Here is a 27,464-nt window from a genome sequence, read left to right as displayed (position 1 = left end):
AATCGGGTAAAAACGGACATATTTCAGAATGGCAACCTTTTCAACCCCGGCGTATATATACTTACAGGGTGTATTCCTCTTTTTTTTTTCTCCTACATATACGAATGAAGAGGGGTGAGAGAGACGATAGTACAGGTACACGACGAAAAATGGAACGAGGGGAATAGAGAGGAATTGCATCGGGAGCCGAGAGCGAGAGAGCGAGTGAGAGAGAGGTGGCGAACAGACTGCATACAAATGCCGATTCATTAGCGGTATTGTCATGGTTCATAATCTTCTATCCGCTGTACTTAATGTTTAATAGTATTAAGCCTGATGAAGGTAGACAGACGATTCGGAGCCTATCTCTTTCACTCCCTTCTTTCCCCCTATTATAAATACAACGAATAGTTTCCCCCACGGCTTAAAGGGACAGTGAAAGTTCATAAAGTGCAATTTCTTTTATTATTATTATTGAGAATTGTCTCAATTATTATAGAAACAGGGTCATTTGTCGTCTGATTAAATTAATAGCGTGTTTTTAACATTTAAAGATATTTTTATACCGTTAAATTAATGTAACTCAACCTTATTTAAATATTTTAAAACCAAATTTTATGTGGACAAAATATGGCATACAAATGGACAAAAAATACTACATTCAAAACTATGAGGGAAGGGAAACATGTCCATTTAGGCAGAAAATTATCCATAGAAAAACCCATCCTTAAAATAAATATGTAATTATGCATGACTAAAAATAATTATAGTTTTCGATTCACTGCCCCTTTAAACAAAACATCATTTGTACGGTATTATAAGAGTAAACGAGCTCTCTGGGCGATAGATATACCTATTTACATATATTCCAAAAAGTCGAAAATGCTGGTGACCAAAACTATAGAGCAAAACATGTAAACGAAACGTGTATTCCGGTGACCGCCCTGTCAAAGTAAGGCTATCTCCCTTGACCGCGCCGTGTGGGAGGGTCAAATTGGGGGGGGGGGAGGAAGAAAGGGGAACAAACCCTGTAATCTAAAATACAAACTAATATTTCTTGTGGACAGTATATACTCGACCTCCGTCGGGATTGATAAAATCATCAGTAATTATCCTTAGGTATACGGTTACATTTTTATATTGCAATATTTGTATATTAATGCTAGACCCTGTATGTAAATGTTGATTCCCCTTTTCCCAGCCTAATTAAAAGTTTCGTAGGTTTTATGTATCTTTGCGGGATTGAGTTAATCATTAACTATTCACGCAACGATCTTAAAATTTTAGTTTTGTCCAATTTCGGAGAAACTTTAATTTTAAATTAAAAATTTAATATTTCTGGGAAGATTCCGCTTAAGATATTTTAATTGTTTACGAGATAGTTTGATATAATCGTTTGAAATTACGTTGCATTGTTAAAGGATCTCAAATTAATTTTACCGTTTAATTTTTAATTTTGAAAAAATTTATTTTAATCTGAAAAGAAATTGTCACAGAAAGTAAAATCATTATTTTAGATTGTTTTCCTGTAAGGTAGCTTCTCCCTGAACATAATTGTGCAGCAGTGTAAACATTTTTACAGGCGTGTATTGAAAATACATGGGCCTCTTTTCCCCTGTATAATGACTTCTCCTAAATGCACCGCTTCCGCTAATATAACGGCGCAGTCAGTCACATTAGAAGCCATAATCTGTTTTAACTATATCTTTAAAGGCAATGAGTGATAAACCAATTTGAATAAAAACCTTGTATAGTCTATAAAGTATACACTAATTCACTCACAACTTAAAACTGATCCCACTCATAGCAGATGTTCATTTGCTTCCAAAATCATCCATTCAAAATCGCTAACAATGATGGGATCGTTTTGGCACCCCATAATATATTTATCGGAGGTAATTTGGCGTAATCTAATCCTCGAATGATTCCAAGGCCCATTACAATACATTGGAGAGTGAAGAGAAGTGGAGGGGGATTTCGAACAATAATCTACCTGGTCCTGCCTGTCTCGTAATCAGTTTAATGCTATACGCCACTGGCACCACCACCATCAGAAGTCAATATGCCTCCGCTAATGTCATAAATATCTCAATAACGCGTCCGGGATCTGCGTTTACTCCAGATCTCCATCACTGAAGTCCACCGAGATAGAAACGTCGCCTCCAGAGGGCGGTTATAGGAAATGGTACATTCTAAGTAGGGGGTAGAAAATCTCGATTAAATTCAGACTAGGACCTTCTATCTCACTGAGCCCAGAATCGCCTCTTTATTCCTTCACCTTTCGGAGAATTTGAATACATTCGCAGTTGCCCTCGCCTTAATTAACTCGCTTGCTGAATGGCTTAAGCAAAGTTAGCTCTGACTGTCATCTGTTTCCCTCAGTATTTCCCAAATTTTTAAACATTCCTCAGTTTGTTCAAACAAATAGAAACACTTCAATACAAGTAAATGGCACCGTGTGAAAACCCGATATAAATATTAGTTTTTGTACAACGGCTTCCCTTCGAAATAACACATTCCATTAAAAGTTAGCTTTGGAGTATAATTTCTAGTCCCTTTACCTACTTAAGGTCCTTGACATCTCCGTACTTGCGCATAGCTAACGGGACGGGGATAATAAAGCCCTATCCGATTTCACTCCATAACGGGATAGCGGGAGGCGATGGGACCCCCCCAAAAACCTGATTGTCAGTGTTTACCGGGTCAGAAAAACGCGTCCCTCGTTTCACCCCGTCCGAATCGGATAAAGTTCCAACTGCGGCGGTTCAACGTATCCCAGTTAATTAAATAACATAACGGAAAGATCGGAAAAGCGCCCTCAAGTTGGCCTTATTAGGTATCAACTGATATAATTTGAAAAGGACGTTACGGCTCACTCACACAGTCTCTTTGCGATATTGACTTACGATGTCTATCCATCCTTCTTGGTCTCATTTTTCCCACTTAATCATTTGGGGTGAAGGAGGGAATCAAATGAAATCGGCATGTCATCGGGCCTATTGGACCCCCTGATACCAATTAGTCTAGTAAGCCTATGCGGAACGAATGGGACGGGTACCCATATGCTACTTTTTCGACTCGCCGATTTTTGGGTGACACTATATACTACAGTACCGTAACCTCGGAAGTTCCCAATTAAATTATCCCCTTTACGATTTTCAGTTTTTGGCGACCGAGCCAAAAGGGTATCGTGTATAAAGTGTCCGGTTTTTACAACCAGTCCCTTAGGGGGAATTCGTAGCTTACACTAGGCATTGGATGCCTGGAAAGAGTTGAACTAAAGGCTGTCCAGTGACCAGTGGGTCGTTGGTATTAATCAAGTTAAGAGCCGGAGCGAGTGGCTACTGGCTAGCCGTTGGTCCGAGCTCGGCGACTAAGAGAGAGAGAGAGAGAGAGAGAGAGAGCGGTAAAACCGTTTTTCCTCTTTCTCTTCTCAATCAGCAAATGCTGCCAAGTCGAGCGTTAGAGAACTTTTCTTCCCCTATACTTCCTTCACTCTTTGCTCGAGGTTTCTAGAGTCGCGCGCTCCCGGGTCAAGATGTCCCGAGCGCGTGTTTGGTCGCTGACCAATGGCCAGAATCTTCTATAGTTTTATCTCTCTCCTCTCTCTATGTATACTTTCTTTGGCCCGTTATTTTCTCATGGGAATCGGGATGGACGCCATTATCGGACTTAACGAGATACATTAATTACCGAAGGCGCTGCAAAGTCCAGACTATAGTAGGATGGGGTTCAGCGGTGGGTCAGTGCGATTACGGTGAAAAGGTAGAACGGCCTAAAGTCCAAATCTCTCCCTCGCCCTTCCCCATGGATAAAAACTGTTTGACCTTTTCTTCCTCAATAGCTCGCCGTTCTAGCTTTTATCGTTTTTGGACGAACCCTTCGGAAAATACTGACCATGTAGAGCTCCGTACGCACTGGTAAGGTTATAGTGTTTCATTCAGCATACAACGAATTGGCTTGAGATTGGTAGTCCAAAGGAATCTTTAAGTCGCCTATTAAGATTGGAGATGTTTAGAATTTAAACTATATAATAATAATTTTATAGTCACCTTGTTGTACAGCGTAAGAAATTTACAACTAATTAGATAAATCAACGATGGTCTTCATTTTAAATCAAAATACCGCCTTTTTTGCAACTTGAAGTCACGCGAATTACGCTTGAGCTATTTAATTAATTTTTTAAGTTAGGTAAACTGTGTGAACTCGACTGTCCGGTAATCCCTTAGAGGGGTATAAAAGCGCACGATAGCGAGAGGGGTGGGTGAATTGGAATAGGTAAAGTCTTTTGGGCCAGCTTATGTACCGAAACACTTTCGGGGTTAGTAGCGAGCGAGGTCGTAACGTAATTCTTGGGTGACTCTTTTAAGGGGCTAATCGCATCAACTCCGGACTCTCCCGGTCAAGTTAGTCCCCGGTAATCGATAAACGCCGTGTCAGCGCCGGAAGGGGACATATCCCAGTCCTCCTCTTTTCATGGTCTCTCTCTCTTTCTCCTCGCTTGACCATCGTCTCCTCTCGGCTTCCTTTTCCAAACGCGACCCCCCCCCCTTTTGCTCTGGCGCTAGCTAAGTCTTGATGCTATTTGTAGTGACCAATCAACAAGGCTATTTCTCCCTCGGAAAGAAGAAGCCTCCTGGGTTCGTTTATGTTAGATACGCCAAAAATTCCCGAGTTACTTTTGTTTGTCCCGTGTCAACCGGAGCAGCTAGAGAGTGAAGTTCGCTTCTTTTTCCTACTTCGTTCTATCTCTTTTTTCTTGCTTTTCCCATCCCCATTCCGCTGTTTGCAGTTTTTCTAATCGCTTTTTCTTCGTTACCCATGTTTCCTTTTCTGCGGTATTTCGTTCCTCCAAATCTAATTCCATCTTCTCCGCTAAACTAATTACATATTGAACGCTTCTTAGAAGAATACTCGCTGTGCTCTGTATACTGTTCTTAATGATGCAGACAAATGCATAACGAAATGGCCTAGTTACAATGGGCAAAGAGTTTCATAAATATAAAACGGAAAATTTCATGTAGTTTTCGTGGAACCAAACTTTTGAAATGACCTGGGGCATTAACTCTTCATAAAATTCATTAATGACATTAACATGTGCTAATAAATATCATAAATTAGCTTCTTAGATCCATGGAAGGTTTCTAAAGTAGTAAATGTCGTTAGAACGACAATATCTGAAGGAAAAATAACATGAATTTTTTCCGCCGGAATAAGTAATAACTTTCACTGTTTCTTTCCGGTCAATCTTACTTCCAAGACTGCTTAATAATTCCATCGTTTTTGGGGGTATTCCTCCCCCACCACGCTATGTATTAATATAACTTCTCGCGTTTCATTGTGAACCGTTTGGAGCGCCGCAATCGCTAATCAATCCTCTTTTCCGTCAACGTGCACGAGAGCAAAGTGAGAGAAGTCCAATGGCTCCCTTTTCCTCCTCGTTATCCTTGCGCGCGCGCCTTATTCTCTTCCGTCCAATCAGATGGAGCCCGACTTCCAATGAAGTAGCTTTCCGAGTTGTAGCGTAAGCCCGCGAGGAAGGCCTTGGCGCACCACCCCGTTATATTCCAAAGCGATAGAGTCGCGAGCAATCCAACACCACGCGACTTTTATCAAACACGATCTCGGGGGTCCTAACTCGCTCTCTCTATAAAAAGCCGGCTACGGTATTCCAAAGTTACCAATTAAATATCTTAAAGTCCTCGAAACAGACGCGTGAAATTTCTATCCCGTTTTCAAACCATCCTTGATAAAAATGTAAAATTGTATAAAATAGAAACTACATTTGAAAATATAGCGTAAATTATATTCCCTGAGAAAAGTAAACTACAGGGACTTTTTGGACGCGTGTAGGGATTTCGCGGTTCCCATAAAATTTCGGGACAAACGCCCCGCGCGCGCGCGCCACAAGCAAAGTCCGAAATAAAAAAGATATCCCTCGGGGAATCCACAGTCGGCTAGGCTAGCCTTTACTCGCTTTTTAACCAGAGGAGGGGAAACACGGTCGGTCGTAAGGATCGGCACGCGGACCTATCTATCCCAATAATCATTGTATAACCTGTCGGAGAGAGAGTAAGGAGAGAACTCTAGCTGGTCCAAGCCACCAGCGACAGACGGTGACCGTACGAGAGCCCTTTCTATCACTAAACACCCTCCTCTTGCTAGTCAAAAAATTGTCGATTATTACAATATAACCCAATCTGAAGAGAAGAGAGGAGAGAGAGAGAGGAAAAAAGTAAATATAGACTATTTTTCCTGGTGAATTCATCATCGACCTGTCCAACTATACGGGAACGTTTCTAAAAATTTGAAACAGTCTCCATCAACTATTGAGAAGCTGGCTCGACGATGATCGGTCCCAGCAGATCCTCGCCCAAGTCCTCTTCATCTCTAAGTCGGATGTCACCGGGAGAAGATGGAGCCGAAAGTCCGCCTCCGGCACCTGATGTGACAGCAGTAAGTCTCACGATTAATCTAATTTGTTTTGTTTAACCTCGACTTTAGATGGTATGTTTTAAATGGACCTATAATTCTATCTTGTTCAACAGTTCAAGATACTTTTCTATTATTAATTTTTAAATTTAGTGATCATTGATATGGTTTTAAAGCCATTTAAAAAGAAAGGTTTACAATGGGGTGGAGTAGTGGTCATCGCTTATGCCTCGCAGCAAGAGGGTTCCAGGTTCAATCCCGGACTGTGGCACCGGGTGATAAACCTGGGAACAAACCCTTCTGAGTAGAGTTTGCTAGTATGAGCTCCCTATTTATCCTTTCCATCAAAACTTCCTGAGGTTAACAGTGATAGTTAGTAAAGGGCGCTGTCGGTTGGCTGTGTCATAGGGGCTTGCTACCACTCCTGTATAGTTGCATTGTAAAGGAACCCACCTGTAAATAAGCCACAGGCCTAATGTGGACATTACTTCGTAGACAAAGCTTAGATTATTATTATGAAATATTAATTTCGTAATATATTTTAAAATAGTTTTGGCACATTCAGCAAAGGTGCGTTTAATTAATAATCTTGAACAAGATAAGAATTACAACATTTTTTTAAATTTTGCATGAAAAATGTATTCGAAGTCACTTGAGATTTCACCACCGAAGTACGTCACGTGTTTATGAAATCTCTTAATTGGATAGGCCTACCATTTTTCTTTTGGCTGCTCCGATCCAACGCAAAGAAACACCCCATTAGTGTGTTATATCTAAGGAAATCTTTGAACATTCAGGGAATTTCTATGAAATCTGAAATCTGAAATCATAAACATTTTGACTTCGAATCTAAAACAAAATTTTAACATTAATTTTTAAACCCATGCATGTTTTAAAACACACTCCTTTTTTGACGTAAATCGGAAGGGATTAGTCGTTTTCAGCCTTGATTTATAAATCTCTAGACTCTCAAAATGTATTAAAACGATACCAAAATCCCCGCGCTTAGCTACTGATAGTTGTAACCACCACGTATGGTATTTGCGAATATTTTACGAATATTCGTTGCGCACGTGTCTACATAAGCGAGCAAAGTGACTTCACCGACGTGCATAGTAAGATTTTAATTTAGTCCGAGTAAGTTAATGTTAATCGCGTTGATTTCCCCGTGGAATCAAAATGAACTTAGTTGTGCCGTAATATCTCTTCTACCCCTTTCCCAAGGAATATTATAAAATCTCCTAAATCATTTCATTCATTTGTATAAATTACAAATCGACTAGGTTACTAGATATTACGTCAACTATGCAAAAAGTTCTATTTAACAACGTACATTATTATTCTACAGTAAACAACAATAGTCATAGGAGAGACAAGACCCGTATAACAATAACTCCGGAAACATATGTCCATCCACCCCTTTCAAATCTTTTCCATCAGAACTTCAGAAGAGGATAATAGAAGAGGTAGAAGGATAATCCTTAATACTTTAGTTATGTAACACGATTCTTCCCAGGCTCACCCTTTTTGTTTGCTCTCCTGCTCATCAAACTTCAGATGGGCATCGCATAGGGGGGTGAATTCTATAATTGTTTGGTAATAAATCCTCAGAAATCAACCCACAAACCTCACCTTAACGTGGGACGAAAATCCACAAGTACGTGCGCCTTGGCAAATAGTTAAGCGGCAATAGAGTAATGTTGAGGGAAATATTTATCGCGTATGTGATTCGGTTTATTTACCTCGCTCCAAATGTTTTGATGTTGGGAAGAATCCTGTTACAAATACCCCGCTATGTGGTACACTTCTCTCGAAGAGAAGTATTATATTCTTCTGATCATATCAACGAAAACATATCTTTCCATTCACCGGAAGTTAACCTCAATCACGTTGATTTCCCTGTGGATTCTAGGCCTAAATTACCATAGTTTCAACGTAATATCTCTTCTGACTAATATTTTAGACTTTTAAATCAGTTGCGAAGAACATTCGTGCTTGCTATTTACCCCTTCCCTTAACAATCCACTCTATTGATTCGTAGATATTTTGCTTATTATGTGACTTAGGTGATTCTATTCAACTTCGACATTATGAAGAAACCCCCGTCCCCCCTTTTTCGTTAACGGATTTTTGTTTTATGATACGGTAACGTTCTCTCTCTCGATAAAGAAATACTTTTCGTTTGGTGGAAAAATATATGGCAAGATAAACAACCTTGTCACGCTCTGTTCCTCGCGCGCAAGGCGAAACAAATAACGCGGCGGAAAGTACAGGGAAAAAAAAGGGAAAACGGGATAAAAGGAGAGCTATGATTGGTCATTGCGTCTTTCCGTGATTGCTCTTTCGGTAAATAGACAATCCCACTTTGTATTGAACAAAATACTGCCGAGTTTGACATTTTGTGAACGACATAATTAAGTTTTCCCTCTTTTTTCGTATGGTAGTGTTCGGGAAATTAGAGACAATGTAGGTGATACTTGGGAAGGTTAACTGAAAAACTTATACGCGTACCATCTGCTTTAGTAGTTGCGTTTCGTTGGATGAATTGTAAATGGGGGCAAACGGATTTATAATCCCTGCCTTATGGCAATTTGTTTGGGAGTCAAAACCCAAGTTTTCTAGAATTAGATTAAGTGTTTGTATCTCTGTTTAAACTAATCCCTTTACGCAAACCAAAATATAATATATTCCCCGCGACTTTTGTGTAAAAGTAATTGCTTTCCAAACGACCCTACTTCGTTCTCGAATACTGGTTATACAGTTTTAAAGGGAAGGTATACCGTTTAAATTAGGTTGAGATATTCTGCGTAATTTTGTTTTAAACACTTCGGAGTGTTTACCAGTGTGCAGTAGTAGAAATATTGTACAGATTCCGAAGAAAATATATTAACGTAAATGATCAGACTATTATGTTTCTTTTTTATATCGAAAAAATTTATAAAATAATGAACATTTCAAATTGGAACTATTTCTCCATCTACAACATTAAAGAAGATACGAGCAATTAGTTAGGCCTCTCAATAAAAGCGAATCGTGACGTAATGTAACGCGTAATGACTGACCATAAACCTAAAACGTCATCCACTTTACGAAGACGATGCTTTAAGTACTTATTTTGGAAACGAATTCGATGAAATCTAGGAAAGTTTCTGCGTTTCACTATCACTTTAGATTCGCTTAAAATATGAGAATATTAAAAGAGTAAGATTCACGGCTTTATTATTCGGTTAGGCGAAAATCTATTATTTCCATTGTTATTCTTACCGCAAAGATAAATAAAGGAAATCGTCCGTTTAATCGGAATATTTTTGTTATTCGTGAAATCCAAACGACGTTTCCATATAAACCAACGATATATATTAAACGACCTGGAGGGGGTTTAGTTTTAACGACAGTGAAATTTGCATTAACATGTTTTACCAAAAACATTTGTTATCATCAAATCATTTTTGAACTAATGTTTCAAAGTACAAAACTCATCAAGGCTTTTTTTTATTAATGCCCTGATTTTTTTCATATTTATCAAGACATTATACGTTCATTAACATCTATCGGTTTAATTTTCAAAGTATACGTAATGATTTAGTTCTTTAATCATATCCCCGTAACGACTAATCCCTTCGATTTAATTTCTTCAAAATGTGATTTTTTTTTTTTGTAATTTGAATCGTCTTTATCTGATACATTATATAATGTTATTAGTTTCTTTCGAAAAATCGTCTATTGAAGGATCCCAGAGTGGGTCGTAATAGCTGTCATCGTCCTTCGTCACCCTCCGAAAGTCGTCGAGTGTCTGATAAGGAGGTACTTTGTAACACTAGTGGTGGTTACTCTCACCCGATGCACCGGACGAGTCACTCTTCTAGCGGTTCTTCGGCACCCGCCGTCGAAACTTGCGGAGGACGAAATAACGAGGTTCGATCGGTTATGCTGTACGGGATACCCATCGTCGCTTTGGTCATTGACAGTCAAGAACGACTCTGCCTGGCACAGATTTCAAATACTCTTCTAAAAGAATTTAGCTACAATGAAATACATAATCGAAGGGTAGCACTCGGTATCACGTGCGTTCAGTGCACACCGGTGCAACTGGAACTGTTGCGTCGCGCTGGCGCCATGCCAGTTTCTTCAAGAAGGTGTGGAATGATTACGAAGAGAGAGGCGGAAAGACTTTGCAAATCTTTCCTCGCTGACACTACTCCGCCGAAACTACCCGACAATTTCGCCTTCGACGTGTACCATCAGTGCGCTTGGGGTTGCCGGGGCTCGTTCGTGCCCTCGAGGTACAATAGTTCACGGGCCAAATGTTTGAAATGCGCCTATTGCGGTCTCTTCTTTTCTCCAAACAAGTTTATTTTTCACTCTCACCGTTTGCCGGAATCGAAATACGTTCAACCCGACGCTGCCAACTTTAATTCTTGGCGCCGACACATCAAGCTGAGCGGCACCCCGCCGGACGACGTCATGTTCGCTTGGGAGGATGTCAAAGCCATGTTCAACGGAGGGAGCCGGAAACGCGTCTTGGCTGCTTCCTTGAACAGTTTCTCAAGAAACCAAGAACTCAAGAGACACCGAATGAACGCCGCCGCCGCGGCAGCCTCCGTAGTGACGGCCCAAGAATCTGTCGTTGACCTACAATCAAACTCCGGTCGTGACCTCTCTTTGGGCAAACCCCTGTTCCCATTGGTTCCTTTACCCAATAAAAACTTTTCAATGTCGAGCACTACGGCTTCTTTGATACCCCCGCCGACGTCATTCGCCCTGTCAAAAGCCATTAGCCCAACGGACATTAGGCAGAATTTCGCCGAATACATGTGGGCGGGAAAGCACCCCTTTCCTCTACCATACGGTGCTGTTTTATGGCCCAGACCTCCACCGGGGTTATGTCCCGCCGGTTTAAGTCCCCCTGGAATGAGTCCGTCGGCTATCAGCCCACCCGGATTGAGTCCTCATATGGAAGGCAGTTCAGAAGACCGAACAAACGACTCTGTTTCTTCTGGGAACGTCTTTCGAGTTGGTGAAACTTCTTCGGCATCTTCAACACCCAGAGAAGTTCATCGGCGACCCTTATCGTCATCCAGTGACGGAACCCCAACTCTCTTGAGGGACGAAGAAGCGGTTGGTTTCGGAGAAACCGCTCACCCATCTGCATTTAGACCTGTAGGAAGAATAATTCCAGGTAATTAACTATTAACTAACCATGAAGTAATTTTTGTTTAATTATCACTATTAAGCTGATTATTGATTTGGAGTAATTGATTAGATTCATATAAACAATGTGAGAAGACGCAAAGTTTTACGCATGCTTCAATACGTTGGCGCAAATCATTTAGCCACTTATATAATACTACAATGTAACGCAATATGGATTGGCTGACATTGCTACATATAGTCTGAATGTGTCGGACAACTCTCACGATTATTTCGTTATCTTTGTGTTTTTCGTGAATCAGGTCGGGTCAATTGCGAATCACCCGTGGCTTCTACCTCCGTTGGTCCATCGTCTCGGGCTTCGATCGACGGAGGGCTGGGAGAGGACTTCGGGGACGGAGATGGAGCGGAACGCGGAGGAGGAGAAGATTCCGAACCGGAGAATAGCGATCACGACGAAGTGGACGTGACCGACGTTAGTAGCGAAAGCGGCGACGATCTGCCGAGAAAATCGGTGAAGGCCAAAGAACTTCGCCAAAGCCTGGTGTCCGTCGGAGGAGGAGAAAGTTCCACGAGGACTGATTCTCCCTCGGGATCACTGCAGTCCGCTTCGCTGCCCAGGAAAGATTTGGACGGCGCAGAAAATCGGGTTCGTCATAGTCTTTCATTCCTAAATTTCTCTCTATCTCTCTCTTTCCTTATATGTTTATATATATATTTATTCCACCTTTTTTTACCGGGGAAACTTTTATCCGCGAGTTAAAACTACCTATCTCTTCCAGAAAATGAGCCCTTATACAAAAATTCATCCCGGTTACCCGCACCAGTCTTCGGGGAAATTAGGTAGTTAGAAATCAAAGCGCGCATATGGGGACACTATTTATTTAGAGCCTAGTGGAAGAGTTGTTTGTTTCGTATACGACAGGAATAATTTTAAAAATTCCGAGCTGCCGGCTTCTTTTAATCCCTGACCACCGCGTACGGGCCCGCTTAAAAATCGCGAATGTAAAATATATCAAGATTTTATGTTCCCAATTGGGAGTTAAAAAACGTTAAATTCGGCTCTATTCCCTTCCTTTTTACATAAACTCGATTTTTAGGAAAACCAAACGAGGCGTACCTTGGTAATTTAAAACTCTTAAAGCCCTATCTAAGCGTTTTTAAATCGGTGTCAAAGTTTGAAAGTGGTCGGGAGGAAAATTTCAACGTTCCTCACCCACCCCGTGAAAACTTTCAGTTATACCGTCGAGCCTTGAGCTAAATGAGCCTTAAGAGTACCTGGTTTAGGAATCCACCGTTAATTGAGGAAGGTCGTACGCCAGTTTTCTCCCCTCTACGGTATACTTTTCCGTACCCTAAAACCTTTTCCTAACTCTTTCTTGCTTTGGCGTTTCTATTCATTAAGAGCTAAAACCGACATTAAGTCGGGGGAAAACGGATTCATGCTCGCCCGAGCTTCAAAAGGTGTTCCTCTCTTTTTATCGAGTGTAGCCAAGGCCTAAACGAATCTGTCGCGATAGCTCTTTCATTGAATAACCGACACCCCCTAGCCGCTCGCTCTCTCTATCCACAGTTTCCTGGAAATCCAGTAAATCTACTGTCGCATAGACGGAAAAAAGCTACAGAGAGATGTTTTCCTCTTCTCTCTCTCTATATCCCCAGGATCTATTTTGTCATCCCAACCTCCAACCGCGTAAACATCCGAATTTATACATCCCCTGATTATCAGTATAGATAAAAACCTCAATTTTCACGTGTAATGTGTATAAATTTGGTTGGGTGACATTTATTAAGGTTTTCGTGCAGTGGCAAATGAATGATTTATTTCCAAATGAATACACTTTCTAATTAATCGGTTTTGTCTAAGGCAACTTTTTTTTTTTCAATTTCTATACATTACTCTTTCCTTTTCTCAAACGCCTGATTAAATCACGGCACGTTTTTCAGCGCAGGGTTTTTGTTGCTAATCTCCTAACCTTTTTGCCATTTGTTTTTAATTGCAAAGTTTAGTTAAAACTCGCAAATTTTCAATTATGCTTAGAATATGTAAAATGAAAGCCTTTTGAAACCTCTCAATTTTTTTCCCATATCATTCAGATATAAATGATAATAATTAAGTTAGGTAAAATCACGTCTAAAAATCTCAAAACTATGCAGAAATATAAAAAAAGCATCTCCTTATTATGAAGTATTATTTTTTACTGAATTAATGGCCAAGCGATAGAGCGGATTTTTACACGTTTACAAATCTTCTATATAAGCCTAGTTCTTTTTTAAATTTGATCCTTCCAAACCTTTTGGCATTGAATAAATTTTTAATTCAATTGAAGGTATATTCTATACCTTTTTTTATATAGTATATTTAGGTATATATATATACACTTCGTATCCCCGTATAAAATTAAACAGACTGCTGGAAGTCTATGATATATAATTTAACGCTTATATATCGTGTCGGGATCGCGGAATTCGCCCGGGAATAACGTGCAACTGGGGTGTGAATTCCGAATTAGGCTTCTCTCTTATCGTGCTCGCGCTGTGAAAAGAACTTTTCCAGGGTCGAGAGATACAGGAACGTATAAAACGATGTGTATACCTTGATAAAAAGAACTGATTATTATTGTATATGGTAGAGTTGGAGTTTATTACTTTGAAAAAAAAAAGAAAGAAAAAAAGTCCCATCGCTAATAGATTTTCGTGCCAGAGTTAAACACGATGCCCCTCCTATATCTATCACTCGAAAAGACTCTCCCACCTTTGCAAGATATAATACAGTTTATCCAACCAAATAGAACTAACTCGTATAAGGGCTAATGGGGTGTGATATCGAACCTTTGCTTTGGCATCTTTCCTTACTTCCTGCTATTCATTTCATTGGCTGTAGCTTCAGATATATTAAGTGTTTATAAGATGTATCTACTGAAATAGCTGTATAGTTCATACGTTGAAGTAACTCCGAAATTTAGGCCCTTCGATTTTGAAAGAAATTTTGAATTTAATTATGATTAGGATAAAAATGTTTTAAAGATTAGTGGCAATATTGAATAATTTACATAAAATTATGGATTTCTGATTGGACCCGCTTTCCTTCTCTTGGCCAGTCAGGTTTCTTTACCTCCCTGCCTTTTAATTCATTAGCTCTACATCAAGATATACGATTATCTATATAGTATATCCCGTGGGGGTCTAAAAGCGAAATATCTTTTTCAAGCTCTCTTACTAGGTATAAGCCTATATAGGGAAACTCATCTTTTCCTACCAAGCTAACACCTTTTTTCTCCCTCCTTCATGGAAACCTTGCTTCCTGGCCGCCCTTTCACTCTTTTGATCGGGCGCGGTTCTTCAAAGATCACACGCCTCGAAGCCGACGTCGGGAAATGATGACTTCATTTACAATTTGTTCCCTCTATTACTCTATTAATATTTATTTAAGAATTCAATGATAGGTTGGGCGCTATCTTAACGCGTGTCGAACTAAGAATTCCTTCAATTTATCCAAGAATCTTTTTGATACTTTATCTACATGATTATAGACAAAATACTGAGTAGTTTCGACAAGGAATTCGAGTTAAACATTTCAAGGAGATCCCAAATTTTCGTGGTAATAGTTTTGGAAAGCTGGAAACGAAACACTCCGAGCAGTGTTTCGTTTTCTTCCACTCCTTTTGGTGTTTCTAAGGAATCTTCAACGGAGCTAGAAAGATTGACCTATTCGTGGCAAAATGTATCCAACTCATGAAGGTGGGATAAAATAGAGAGGAGATGGAAAAATCCGTCTAAAAATTCTCCTTTTTCCTTCTTATACACGCGTTGTAGGGTAACGTTATCCGCTCCACCCGATAACAACGTTCCTTAGGGACTTTTATCCTGGGCTCTTTCGAACAAACGGGACGATTGTAATCAGTGGGAAATTGTATAGTCCGGGCCGCTTTTATATTCAACGGACTCCGCGCTATAAAGGCGTAAACTATAGGCACCCCTCTAACTTTATTCCCAACGGGATTTCGGAAAGATCTGGGAGACTGCTTCAGAGAGAAAGAGAGAGGAAAACACGCGGGAAAAAAGCGCGCGCCGGAAAACTCGTGTTTGAGGATCCGGAGAGAGAGAGAGCTCGCGATCGAGAACTTGAGGAGCTGTTATGGGGTCCTGGCCGTATTAAAATGACGCAACCACTTCTAAAGGCATTACGTATAGTCTGCACGCGGGTGTGAGCGGAACGTTTATACCAGCACGAGTTTACACTAGATCAATTGAATCTGGAGCATGGCTAGAGAGAGAGAGAGTGAAGGGACACGAGAGGCACTTTTCCGCTGATAAATTAGGGTTTTCCTGGTGTGGTGTCATCCGAACCCCCCGGTACACGGACTTAACTCGCGCCTCTGTCCCAGCGAGCCAACACGCTTACTCTTAACGGCTTCATTTGTTTAGTATCTCTCCTAATATAATATAATTGATTCTTTTCGATCATATATTAATTTTACATCGGTGAAAACTGAAAAAATATATAGGGTATAGCTTTCCGACGGCGTAATTGATTAAAAATCTAAAGGGCGCGTTATGGTTTTTTTATACCCATTAACGTTCCGGAGAAAATCGCTTAACGGGTGGATCGCTCCTCAAATTTCTTATCGGATGAATAGGTTTTAGAATAACATTATGAGATTGCGTCTATAACTTCAGGTGCGAGTCTGTGGGTGGGAAGCTCTTTTCCTCGAATATTTTTAAACCAAACGGGCCAAAGACCTAAAATTAACGGTGCCTTACATACTTTCAATCCGAAGTAATCAAATTTCGCTTAATTTGCACTCGAGACTAGGGAGACTCGGACATAAACACGTTTTAGAATGTCTGTACTCGATAATTTCAGGTTTATCCGGTTCTAATCAGGGATGAATAGGATCTTTTTTAGGGTTTACGCCGAACCCTCGTCAGTTAGGCTCTCGGTTCGAGGCCAATGGACACGGTGACGTGATCGCGATGCTTAATGAACTTCAACGGCGTTAGCGGCCTATTAGTTAATGGCGGTCGGCCATTTTGTGGTCGGATCGACGCCGCCTAGGCTCTTTCCGTATCTGCTACGCAATGTCCGAAAAAGAAGAACCTTGCATGTTCTGTTCAGTTCGGCCCATAATCTATTAGATTTTGTTAGCGTTTGCTTTATGCAAAGTTCGTTGGGTTTTACTCAACGGTTAAGGCCGTTCGGGAGGGTTTTACCATGGTTACACTATAGTGTAAAGAAGCGAAAAAGGGCGTAAAGACGTGTTCTCGTGTCCAGGACCCGGAATCCGCTACATGTTTATGTCCCGCTATGCAGATTTTTAGCTATGTAAATGAACGTGAGATAGTCCCCGATGAAGATATAATGTTGAATTCCCAGGAACCACCCGTATAGGACTGTCCCACTTTTTCTTTACCGTTTCTTCTTCATTAAATCTAGCTTTGTTTAATATTTCAGCTGGTCGGAATGGTTGAACAAAAATGTATTTAAAAATCTACATTTTTTTAGTTCATTATGGCGAGGACTTCGTTAGTAGGGTAGGCCTAATAAATTGACACATTAAGAAAACGACCTTGATGAAACAAAATTCAGCAGTCCTCAGTAGATGAAATGACCATTCCTAAACATATGTGCCACAGAACATCTCTATATCATTTCTACACAATCATCGGTTATTTGAAAAAACTCAAAAACCATTCTTCGCATTTAGTCCAAAAAAGATAACGTTTTGTAATTCCAAGTTATGCATATATCTAGGTTTTAAATATTTCGAGTTACCATGTATAGGCGACTAAATTTCTAACCACAAGACTCTAAGCGTATTTTAGTGGGTATTAAAACCTATGCCCTGTTATATTAATATAAATCTTCCCTAGCGCTTACATTTTTGGCTATGAAACCCATAAGGCATTTTCCTCTTTTTTTCTATACGTGTCTTGAATAAAAAATGTGATACCTTTCTTATTTCTTTTTTTTTTCTTTTCAATATAGGATGAAATACCGACTCCACAAGCGCACGATATGGGTAAGCGTACATTTATATATTTTTTATATACTATAATAAAAAGATATATTTATAAATATCTTACACGTAATCTTCTTCTACCCCCTTATATTATTCCACTTGACTGTTTTCTACCCGAAAAACTTGGCGTATGAAAAAAAATCTCCAAAAATATATATATATGTAGACAGAATTTATGTTAGGTTTTTTTTATATTCTGTTTATGGTATATAGTAAGTTTTAGATATAAAATACTGAGCATCATTTTTATCTTCCCCAATATCATTCACTGAATTTTATATTGACTACCCTGTTAGGTTGAATCTATATACCCAGATTTTTAAAGGTGTCTTAAAAACAGTGTATTTTATTAATTTCACGCTATCTAGAAATTGGATAAAAGAAATTATGTAACTAAATTTAAAGAGGTAGTTCTATCCCATCTCATTTGTTAGAAATTGTGTTCCAATCTTAATGAGACCTAGTTTTCTCAAGTGTGCTTAATAACATCAATGTAAGAACTTAATTTGGGGAAACCAGTTTAGTTCTACATTTACCCAACTTTAGCTCCTCTTTATGCTTTAATCTCAAATGGGGATTTTGATTTTTTAGAAACGTTGTGACTTTCATGTTAAATAACCAAAAAAAAAATATTTGTTTGGTAAAAGCCAAGTTACTCGTTCATGGAATTAAGTTTTCCAATTGCAAATTGAAATCGAAGCTGTGACACTATCCCTTTTTAAGAATTCTTTAATTTCGAGAGTGTAGCTGATGAGAAAAATCGCCGACGGGTTTATAACTCTAATCAAAAGAAAACAAAAGTTAAAATGGAAATTCTTCCAACACTAAGGAAAGAGGAAGGAAGGTAGGAGGGAATGGAAGAAAAGTAAAAATTTAAATTTTACTTTACAAAACGAAATATTTAATAGAAGTCTCTCTTACAATGGTAATAAGCCAGTTTTTGAAGAGTGTTTACAATGATTTTCTACGATTCTTCCGTCGACTAAATCAACACGAACCTTTGCCTTCCTCTTTCTTTCCGGCGATGTTTTAGCTCATAGCACGAGCGAGTAACTTTCTATGGGAAAACTTAGGCTAGCTGTTCTATTGTACGACACGATGTCCCCCTCAAGAAAGTCGGCTCTTATTTTTAAGATATATTAGGATAGCTACAGATATATACGTTGTTAACTCTTTGTTTCCCTCATGGCTAAGTTGGGGTGGAAATTGCGAAAACTCTTCGGGCGTCGAAGAACAAATAAAGAAAGTCGACTGCGTCTCTGCCCCTCGCTATCCGCTGCCTTGGATTTTTCAAGCGACCGCTCGACTAGAGTCAATAAGAACACGCCAGGCAATGACAATAGTAACTTTTGCGAGAGAAACGTCTGAAGGGTTTTCAGCTAAGGCTTTTAACTAAAAAGGCCTTCCTATCGCGACGCTCCCTTACCTATACAGGTTCTTGGTAAAATTATTTATAGATGAACTTTATAAAATTTCCGAATGGTTTATTTCCATTGTAAATCAGATGAATGATAAAAGTATATATATATATATATATACACTTCTAGTTTTAAATGGAAAAACGAAAACTTTTATACGGTTTGGTATTAATCTATCGAAGTGTAAGAAAGATGTAGATGAGGGAGTTTGGATGGCTCCCTGGGATTATGGAATTATTAGAATTTAGTCTAAATATGCAGGCTTTCTCCTACACATTTAAGCGCTGTTCTAAATTTTTAGTGTCAACCCGTAATGCACAGTATGTGACAATCGAAAGAATTCTGTTAGGCAACCTCAAGGGCCCGGAACGATGTACAGAAATAGCCAAATTATTTCGTTGATATTTCAGTATCAACCCAGAAGAAAGTCTAATAATGTAGTTTTCATTTAACATTACGGATCTACCCGGCCTGTAGAATTACTTTATAATTTTGAATTTTTGGTCAGATAGTACTAGTAGTAAATCCTTCTGCATTAGCCGTTTTAATTAAAATTAAATCGACGCTTCTTAGAAGCCACAACATATTTTTGTAAAGAGATAATTTTTACACGTATTTCATTTTAAATCCCCATATAGTAATTCAATTAACGTAGGTAATTTATCAATTAAAAATTTCAACTACGTCAAACCGATGCATGCGTCGAAACAGGCCTTTTTTTTCTTTTTCGTACCCATAAACTTTTACATATATATATATCGACTCGGGTAGGATTCTGGAAAAGCTGTAATTATCCGGGCTGGTGGTTTATTATCCGTCAGTGGTTTTTCAGGGTAGGGTAGGCGTTGTAAATCCGTATCACGAGCGAGCGGAAGGTCCCTTAAATCTCGCGTCCCCCCGGTGATTAAGCGATACTAACTCGGATCAACCCGGACGGCGTTAACAAGGATCTCGACTCATCCCCGCTTCCTTTTTTTTTAAACACAGTCTCAACGAAAACCACCGCGTGACCCTTATTCCAGAACATAATCGTAAGCGCCGAGAGAACTAAAGGAAATAGAAGATAGCGGGGTAAAAAGAAAGAAAAAAGGTGTCGTACATACATACATCTCTCTTGGTTCCGGCCAGGGCAAGGGGAAACTACCTTACTCCTCGTTCAAATTTACGTTCTTTGGGTCGGTGTAGCGTTACCTCGAGCTCTAGGTTGACGTACGTCGTTATTTAGTAGCGGTATTCGCATTCGTCCCAGCTGTTTAACGGGTTTCTCCGACGAAACCGAGAAGCTCCGCAGAATTGGGGACGTAGGGTAGTTTCCTGTATATGTATATCTAATCCCTTCAGGTTCTTAGCAAAAAATACGATAACGGGGTTGTCGAAGTTAAGGTGGGGTGGATTTTTACGCGATGTATCAGATATCCATGTTTTTTTTGTGAAGAGAAACTGAAACCACGAAATAATTTGCAGTTTTTTAGTATGACAGAAAAACGCTTAGTTTAGAAGAGTGATAGTGCATGATGTTAATTGAAGTGACTTTCTTCAACCTTAGAAATATTCTCTTCTTTATAAAATAATTTTTGGGGATCTTTCCTTTTAGTTTCAGAGGAAGCTTGTACGCAATCCAATCTATTTAAGCACTCAAATTAATAGGTTCCAGTGACCTTACGCTATCATATAATAATGTAATTTAAAGAATTGTTAAAAGAAATTCAGAGAACATTTTTCCGCATTTCATCCTCCCTTTAAGCATCGATATCATTCAAATGAAGAGACCAGTTTCGTGGATAAAGAAAGAACCCGAAAGAACCTCGTTACAATGTAAATGGTAGAAATGATTGTCCTTAGAGTCTAGGGAGACGGAGGTGATTCTAAAAGAAAAAACTTGGGTATATCTAGACACTCCCCTCCAATGAACGGGCATGCTGAAACGTCTCGGCGGTTCTCTAGTACGACTTCCTTCCGGCCTTTCTCGTATTCGTTCCTCGCAAACTTCAGCTTAGATATTTCCCGCGCTGTAAACTAAAGAGGTCGGTCGCGGCGTAGCGCGCGAGAGAGTAGGCGTAGCTCCCTTTCGCTATTAACGGCTTAAGCCAGTCGGGAAGGGCAAGCACAGCACGAGGATTTTGCGGTTTTCCTATACTGTACTCCCCCGGACACAAACGCTACAAGTAACGTACGCCGAGAATAAGGTGACGTCGTTTTGGGCGGCGGGGTAATCGAAAATCCCTGCCCTTACTAAATCTTTCTGTTGTGTAAAACATCAATAGTCCATTGGTTAACGTAAAACATCACGGTTGATTTTATAACACGTTGTGGAAAGCCAACTTTCAGGGTGAAACTCCTTAATGTTAATCCTACGAGCGCCTGTAGAAATGTTTTACCCGCGGCACACCAATGCTCAGGGAAAAGCAAACATACAGGCGCAACTTAAATTTTTATTTCATATATATTTTGAAAATACTTTACAAATTATCTTGAACATGATTTAACATCTAATTTATCAAAATTCCCACCAAAAAATAATAAATAAATTCATGCTAATTTGGTTTAAAAAATTACAAATTTTAATTACCCTAATAAGTTTCAAAAGGCACAATTTAATAATTTTGGACCCTATTTAAAAGTGCTTTAATTTTTCATCAATTAATGAACTTCTCCTGCTGGCTATTGAGTACACTATGCGCTGCGCTCCCTGCAGGAAAAGGAGTTAAGAAGGTATTACGATAATACCGATGATTTAAAGGCGGTCCCTGACTCCCTTCTCTCCCAACATCCCGTCGGTTGGTTTTCGCTTAGAAAGAGAGCTAGCGAGTTCGTTCGGAAAACGGCTTAGGATCTTGCCGAGCGTAAAAGACATTAATCGGAGTTTGATAATTCTACTAGAGAGCGGTACGCCGTACCGGCTTCCCTCGGTTTTCCTATAATTAAATTTGGCTAGCCAAACCCAGGCACCCCTCCCCTATGACTCCACCCCACGTATAACCCATAGAAAGAGCGAGAGAGAGATCTTTTAAATCTCCTCGAAACCAGTTTAGCCCACCGCTACTCTGACTACTCTTGCCGGTGAGTTAACAAATTTAAAGAGATAAAGCCAGTCTAACTAGGGGACGGCTTCTCTGCGCTCATAGAACTGCAGAGTGTAATCAGGGTTTTGAGGGACGAGCGGCGGTTGTTTGTGGAAAATCCTGGATGCTGGCGCGAGGCTCTCTTTCAATTAAAGTTGCTTTAATCACCCCCCAAAACCCGCCCCCCCCTTATCTCTACCATGCACGGACCTCTTTTAAGCCTTGGTCCTCCTTTTCCCGCGCATTTTCTACGTACCTTTCTAACTTCCCAGTAAGTTTAAGTCTCAGAGAAATCTATTTAAATTCTTATTTATAGATTTTTCTCTCGGTTCTCCTACGGTTTCTGAGAGGGGGAAAAGGAGATTTCTCTAATTATTGGACCAAATTTAATTAGTGTCTTGGCCGGGTATCTTTGCTTGTTTTATTTATTTCCCAAAACCGAAACCTATCTTCTCCTTTCCTTGGAAGGAAGTCTAACAGTATTGTTATGTTGGTAGCAAGGGGAGGTATACACAGTTTTACCTCTTGTTTAATTTAAAAGTTCCGGAAAAGAGACTCGAAAAATATCTATAGACTTAGTTAGATGTTTGAACAAAAGTTTTATTATTTGTTTGAATGGGAAGTTATTTACTCTATAAGAATATTGAGTTATACTATACAAATATTGGGCAAAGTAAGGCGTAATTAAGCATCTTATTATAGCCACCATTTTCCAATATGGCCACCGATTTAAAACAAAAGTAATAAAGATTTGCTTTAGGATATAAATAATATGTTTCAAAATTATGAATCAAATGAAAAGTAACTACAATATAAGGTTTACTGTCGTCCTGAGTTGCCAAATACATTTTTGAAGGAAAATATAGACGTGACACGTGGAATACCTATTTCCATAAGGATGAAACATTCCTTGTGTCACCTCTATTCTTTCTCGGTTTGAGATATGAATAAATAATCAGTAATTTAAATTGTTCTATAAACAACTTTTCAATTAAAAAAATTTCAGGTATCGTTCCTTGGTTACCCGCCGCTGTAGACGTACAAAAATTATCCTCTTTAACAAAAGGTAAAACATATTTATTCCCTAATTAATTATTATTGGTGGAAGTAATTAACTAATTTATTATTTTTTCTTCTCAGACGAATTGCACGAGGTTTTACTACAAGAGGCTCAAGCACGACGCAAAGCTGAAGTTGAATTTCAAATCATGAGAGGTGCGTTAATGTAAGAACCAAATTACTTATTAAACCTTTTCCACCAATTATCTTTTTTTCTTAATTTGGTAATTTATTTAATGTACCCCTAAATTTAAATACGTAATAACCGAGAATTAAAATTAAGGGACTCTCTCTCTTAAGTAAATTACTCGGAAAAACTCGTATATCATGATTTAACCAAATTAAGTTTTTTTTTTATTTTATATTTCTCTTTTATTTATATATTCTCTCCTACCAGTCAAGTACCGTTTTTATTCTGTTTTATATAGAGGGCGTATAAATATGTATCGCCGGTAAATAGGCTGGCAAAAGTACATAGCGCCAAATGTACAGTATAATTCGAAGGAGGGGATATGTAGAAAAATTATATTTTCTTTTTTTCGTCATGGAAAAAACTTTCCGCGCTGTTGAACTTACGTAGTATTTCTCCCAATCTTGCTTTTGATTTCACTGCTTTAAAAAATTAATATACGAAGTTTTTTTTTATTTCCGACTAATATTGGGTAAGTATAAACAATTTTAAGGGAGATTGAAATGAAACTTTAATGTTTAGAAGCGACTCAGTCGTTTTTAGTAAAATTCACCAACGTTTTTAAACCGCGAAGATTTTTTTTCTGAATTCTATTGCGTGTAGAGCTAGAAGTTAAGTTTGATAGAATAATGAAACTAAGTTCAATGGTTGACGGAAAGCGTCACCTTGTATATTTTTTAAGGTGCTGTACAAATACACAAATAAGATTATATACTAATGAAATTAATTCAATTAATTGTTTTGTTTAACTTAATTACCCTAATTAATTCGTCCGTTGGTAATTTGCCAAGTTTAGAACCCTTTCAAATTTAACTCGTTACAGTTTGATTATTTGAATCCACAACAACCTATCGAGAATAAAAAAGTTTTGAGTCATTTTGCATTTTACCTTCACTTTGAGCAACTAATCAATCAAAGCTCAATGCCGGCTGGCTTTTCCAACTATTTTAACCAATTAGTACAAAAAGCTTAGTAACCTTTTGGGTGCGTGTGACGGTGTGAGAGAAAGAAGTAAGAAGGAAAAGGGTTCTAGATTATCTTATTTTGTAAACACCGCGTCGTTCGAAATGCATCGTCTATTTTCGTCCGGAGAGTTCCTTCCTAATGTTTAATTGTTTCTATGGCGCAATTGAAATGATTGCGGGGTTGCTCGTAAACCTCTAAAGCTTATTAACTATACCAAAGAGGACCTTAGAGAAAGACAATCCCCTCAACCTTTTTTAACTACATACCGTATGACAATCACGTAATTTCAATGTACAAATCTAATTTAACTGTGGCTCTCTTTTCTAGAATAGGAATAAAAAAACCCGAAATGGGGAAACCACTACCCTGTAAACGGGAAAATATCCATATTTACTGCAAGGGTGGGGTACCAACAAGCTCGTATGACCAAAAATCTAGTATGTTATTCGTATATGCTCAACCTGGAGTCCTTTTAATACGTTAAATTAAGCAAAAGGACCCGAGTTTGGTTATATCTTCTTTTCTCTTTCGAAATTCCTATTCGCAAAAGGACAATTTTTAATAAAATTTAATTTTTCCACAATCTGAAATGGTGGTTAACACGCTCCAGCGGAATATCTAGTTTCATTAAAATGTAAAAATTGCCAAATCTCCCTCCTTTTCGAGGTCCTTCAAATTAATTTGAGTAACTTTTTTTTTGTTATTCTTCAAGCGTATTTCGGTTCCTGAATAATTTTGTTTTTGGGTTCCTCTCCTACTACTATTCTAGGAACCATCTATGAGCCACCGGAACATTTGGGTTGATTTGGAAATTATTTTAAAAAGGCGTTTTTAATTATTATGGGGGAAATTTAATTGTCGCGGAATTTTTAGACTGGGCCTAGGCTGCGTTTGTATAATATCATAGTTGAGTTGGCATTAGAACCAGAAAAAGAAATACAGTAATAGACGGTTTAGGGAAAATATTTTCATGACTTTGACGAGAAAAAAACCATTAAATTTAAACACGGCGATTATAGTTAGATATATAATTAAGATTACGTAAAAAATATTTAATGGATAGCCGTAATTATCAGACAGATTTTTTACTACTAGATTAATGGGTGTATTTTGATTTTTAAGTTAAAAGAGAAGTACATTAGTTGGAGTAAACGATAAGGGTATTTTTGGAAAGAGTTTTTTCACGTGTCCACTTTTTAAATTTGCTGAAAGAGTGAAACTGAAATGGATCATAAAGTATATTTTTATTCGAAGTTTATTTAATTTGCCCTATAACCTTTTTTAGTGTCTCACTTTGACCCCACACTACCCCTAGGCCTAGTAGGATGCGTATTTTCGTAAAGTGCTTTCTTCCAGACGTTAAAAGCATAATAGACTTTACTATTAATATATTATAAATGTAATTTTTTTAGACAAGTTTTCAAACTTTTCCTCTCTAACTTTTGTTCTTGCAGAAACTTTCGAAGAGCAAGTGAAGAAGGAAATCTCCTACAGAGAAGGCATAGCCAAGCAGCTGCAATTTGTGAGAGGCAAGTAAGGCCACTTCCAGAATCATTTTTTTCTCTCTCCTCCTTCATCTCCTCTCGTAATACACGTAACGGAATCGCTCCCTTTACACGCTTCTACGATAATGTTAAAATCCTCATCACCTCTTTTTTTCTTCTATTTCCTGTACTCATTCCCCGCCTTGATCCCTCTTAACCCCGAGAGAGGGACAGGCGAGAAAGGCGTGTTAATGCTCCTTCCTTTTCCTTACTGAAGCAGATTCCTTATGTCAGGAGCTGGAGCGGGAGAGGAAAACACGATTCTCGATCCAACAGAAACTAAAAGGTTCGATTTCTCTCTTTACCCCCTTCGCGGTAACTCTCTGCCCTCTAGAGCCGAACCTTTTAAACTCTAATGGGCCTACTACAGACCCTATTAGGATTTTTTTCACTCAAACCCTTTCATTCGATACCGAAAAATTGCCAGGGCAAATAGACCTACTTTGGGCTAAAAGTGTTAAACTTGTCAAATATCATTAGGTCTGATATAATCAAGATTACGTAGTTTTCAGACTAGGAGGATTGATACCATTTACACCAGGAGACCAGGCTACATGGTACTGCACTTTGTCCTCCCAGTAGCCTGGCCTCCTGGTGTAAATGGTATCAATCCTCCTAGCCTGAAAACTATGTATAACTGAATTTATATAGACTACTTTTGCTCGATTTGGTCCAAATTTCTCTAATGTTATGTGCACTCTCTTTTGTTTCTCGTTGCAGAAGCGCACTATGCTCTTCAACATTTTTCTTGCAAGCTTTCGAACACAAGGCCCTGCGCTAAACTCCTAGACAAATCGGATACGCTCTAATGAAATCAACTTAACCCTATCCTCCCCTCGTGTATATTCGTAAACTAGCCAAAACAATTCCACGTATTATATCAAAACATATCTACTTGTCTTTGTAATAGGTCTACAAATATTTTCGGCGAAATTTGAGTAAATCTACTCCTTTTTAGGCTTTTCGTGTGGTATAATAACGTAGGTAAATTATATAGTCCTATTTTGAAAGAATTCCATTTCCCGAAGGACTGTTGTACTTAGTTAGGTTGGTCTAGTTATCTATGAAAAATTGTATAAGATAAATATATATATGAGACTCTCGTGAATAACTCTTCCCCAAAAACTTTGACTTCTCTATGAGAATGTCCGAGTATTTTTAATTTTATTTAAAAATTGGGGACAAATTCGCGGTTATAACTCTTTATACAAGTGATATACTGTACAGAGTTTAAATTATAAAGAAAATTATAGATATATATAATATAAAGTTTTTATTTAAGTGCCCTAATTTAACTTTGTTCGCCAATCTTTAATTTATTGACAACTTAAAAAGCTTTCTAATAGGCCAAAAAAACTTTGTCGCTTTTAAACATAAACAAAACGTTGTCTCAGGAAAAGCGAATCTGAAAAACAAATGAAACCTACTGTAACAATTAAAAGTATTAAGAAAATTTCTACAAAGTTTTGCGAGTTTTCTTTCAGACACCAGACTTAGAAATAGCACACGTCCACTGGTCCAAAACCAGTTTATTAATTGCTTGGACTAGTTTTTTAATTCAAAAAGTGGGGGTTACTGGTCCTCGGGACCAGTTTATTAATTGCAAATCTATAGGAGAACAAAGGCTGGGACCACTCCGG

General features: G+C 38.6%; 1 protein-coding gene across 1 annotated transcript; it reads left to right on the top strand.

Annotated features, from left to right (window-relative positions):
- Nucleotides 1-104: 104 nt before the first annotated feature.
- Nucleotides 105-27,245, top strand: fuss (SKI family transcriptional corepressor fussel). The gene is made up of 8 exons (XM_089859804.1): nucleotides 105-6,435; nucleotides 10,114-11,590; nucleotides 11,865-12,211; nucleotides 17,552-17,585; nucleotides 23,072-23,131; nucleotides 23,206-23,280; nucleotides 25,735-25,813; nucleotides 26,545-27,245. Exons 1-8 carry the CDS (start codon nucleotides 6,328-6,330, stop codon nucleotides 26,603-26,605), a joined length of 2,241 nt encoding a protein of 746 aa, XP_089715930.1. The 5' UTR covers nucleotides 105-6,327; the 3' UTR covers nucleotides 26,606-27,245.
- The last annotated feature ends 219 nt before the right edge of the window (nucleotides 27,246-27,464 follow it).

The sequence above is a fragment of the Phalangium opilio genome, unplaced genomic scaffold, assembly GCF_054372755.1.
Source record: "Phalangium opilio isolate 3A_F unplaced genomic scaffold, DU_Popi_V2 ptg000344l_1, whole genome shotgun sequence".
NCBI classification, from domain to species: Eukaryota; Metazoa; Arthropoda; class Arachnida; order Opiliones; family Phalangiidae; genus Phalangium; species Phalangium opilio.
Note: the sequence above shows the minus strand (reverse complement) of the source record. Positions and strands in the feature narration are given on the sequence as shown.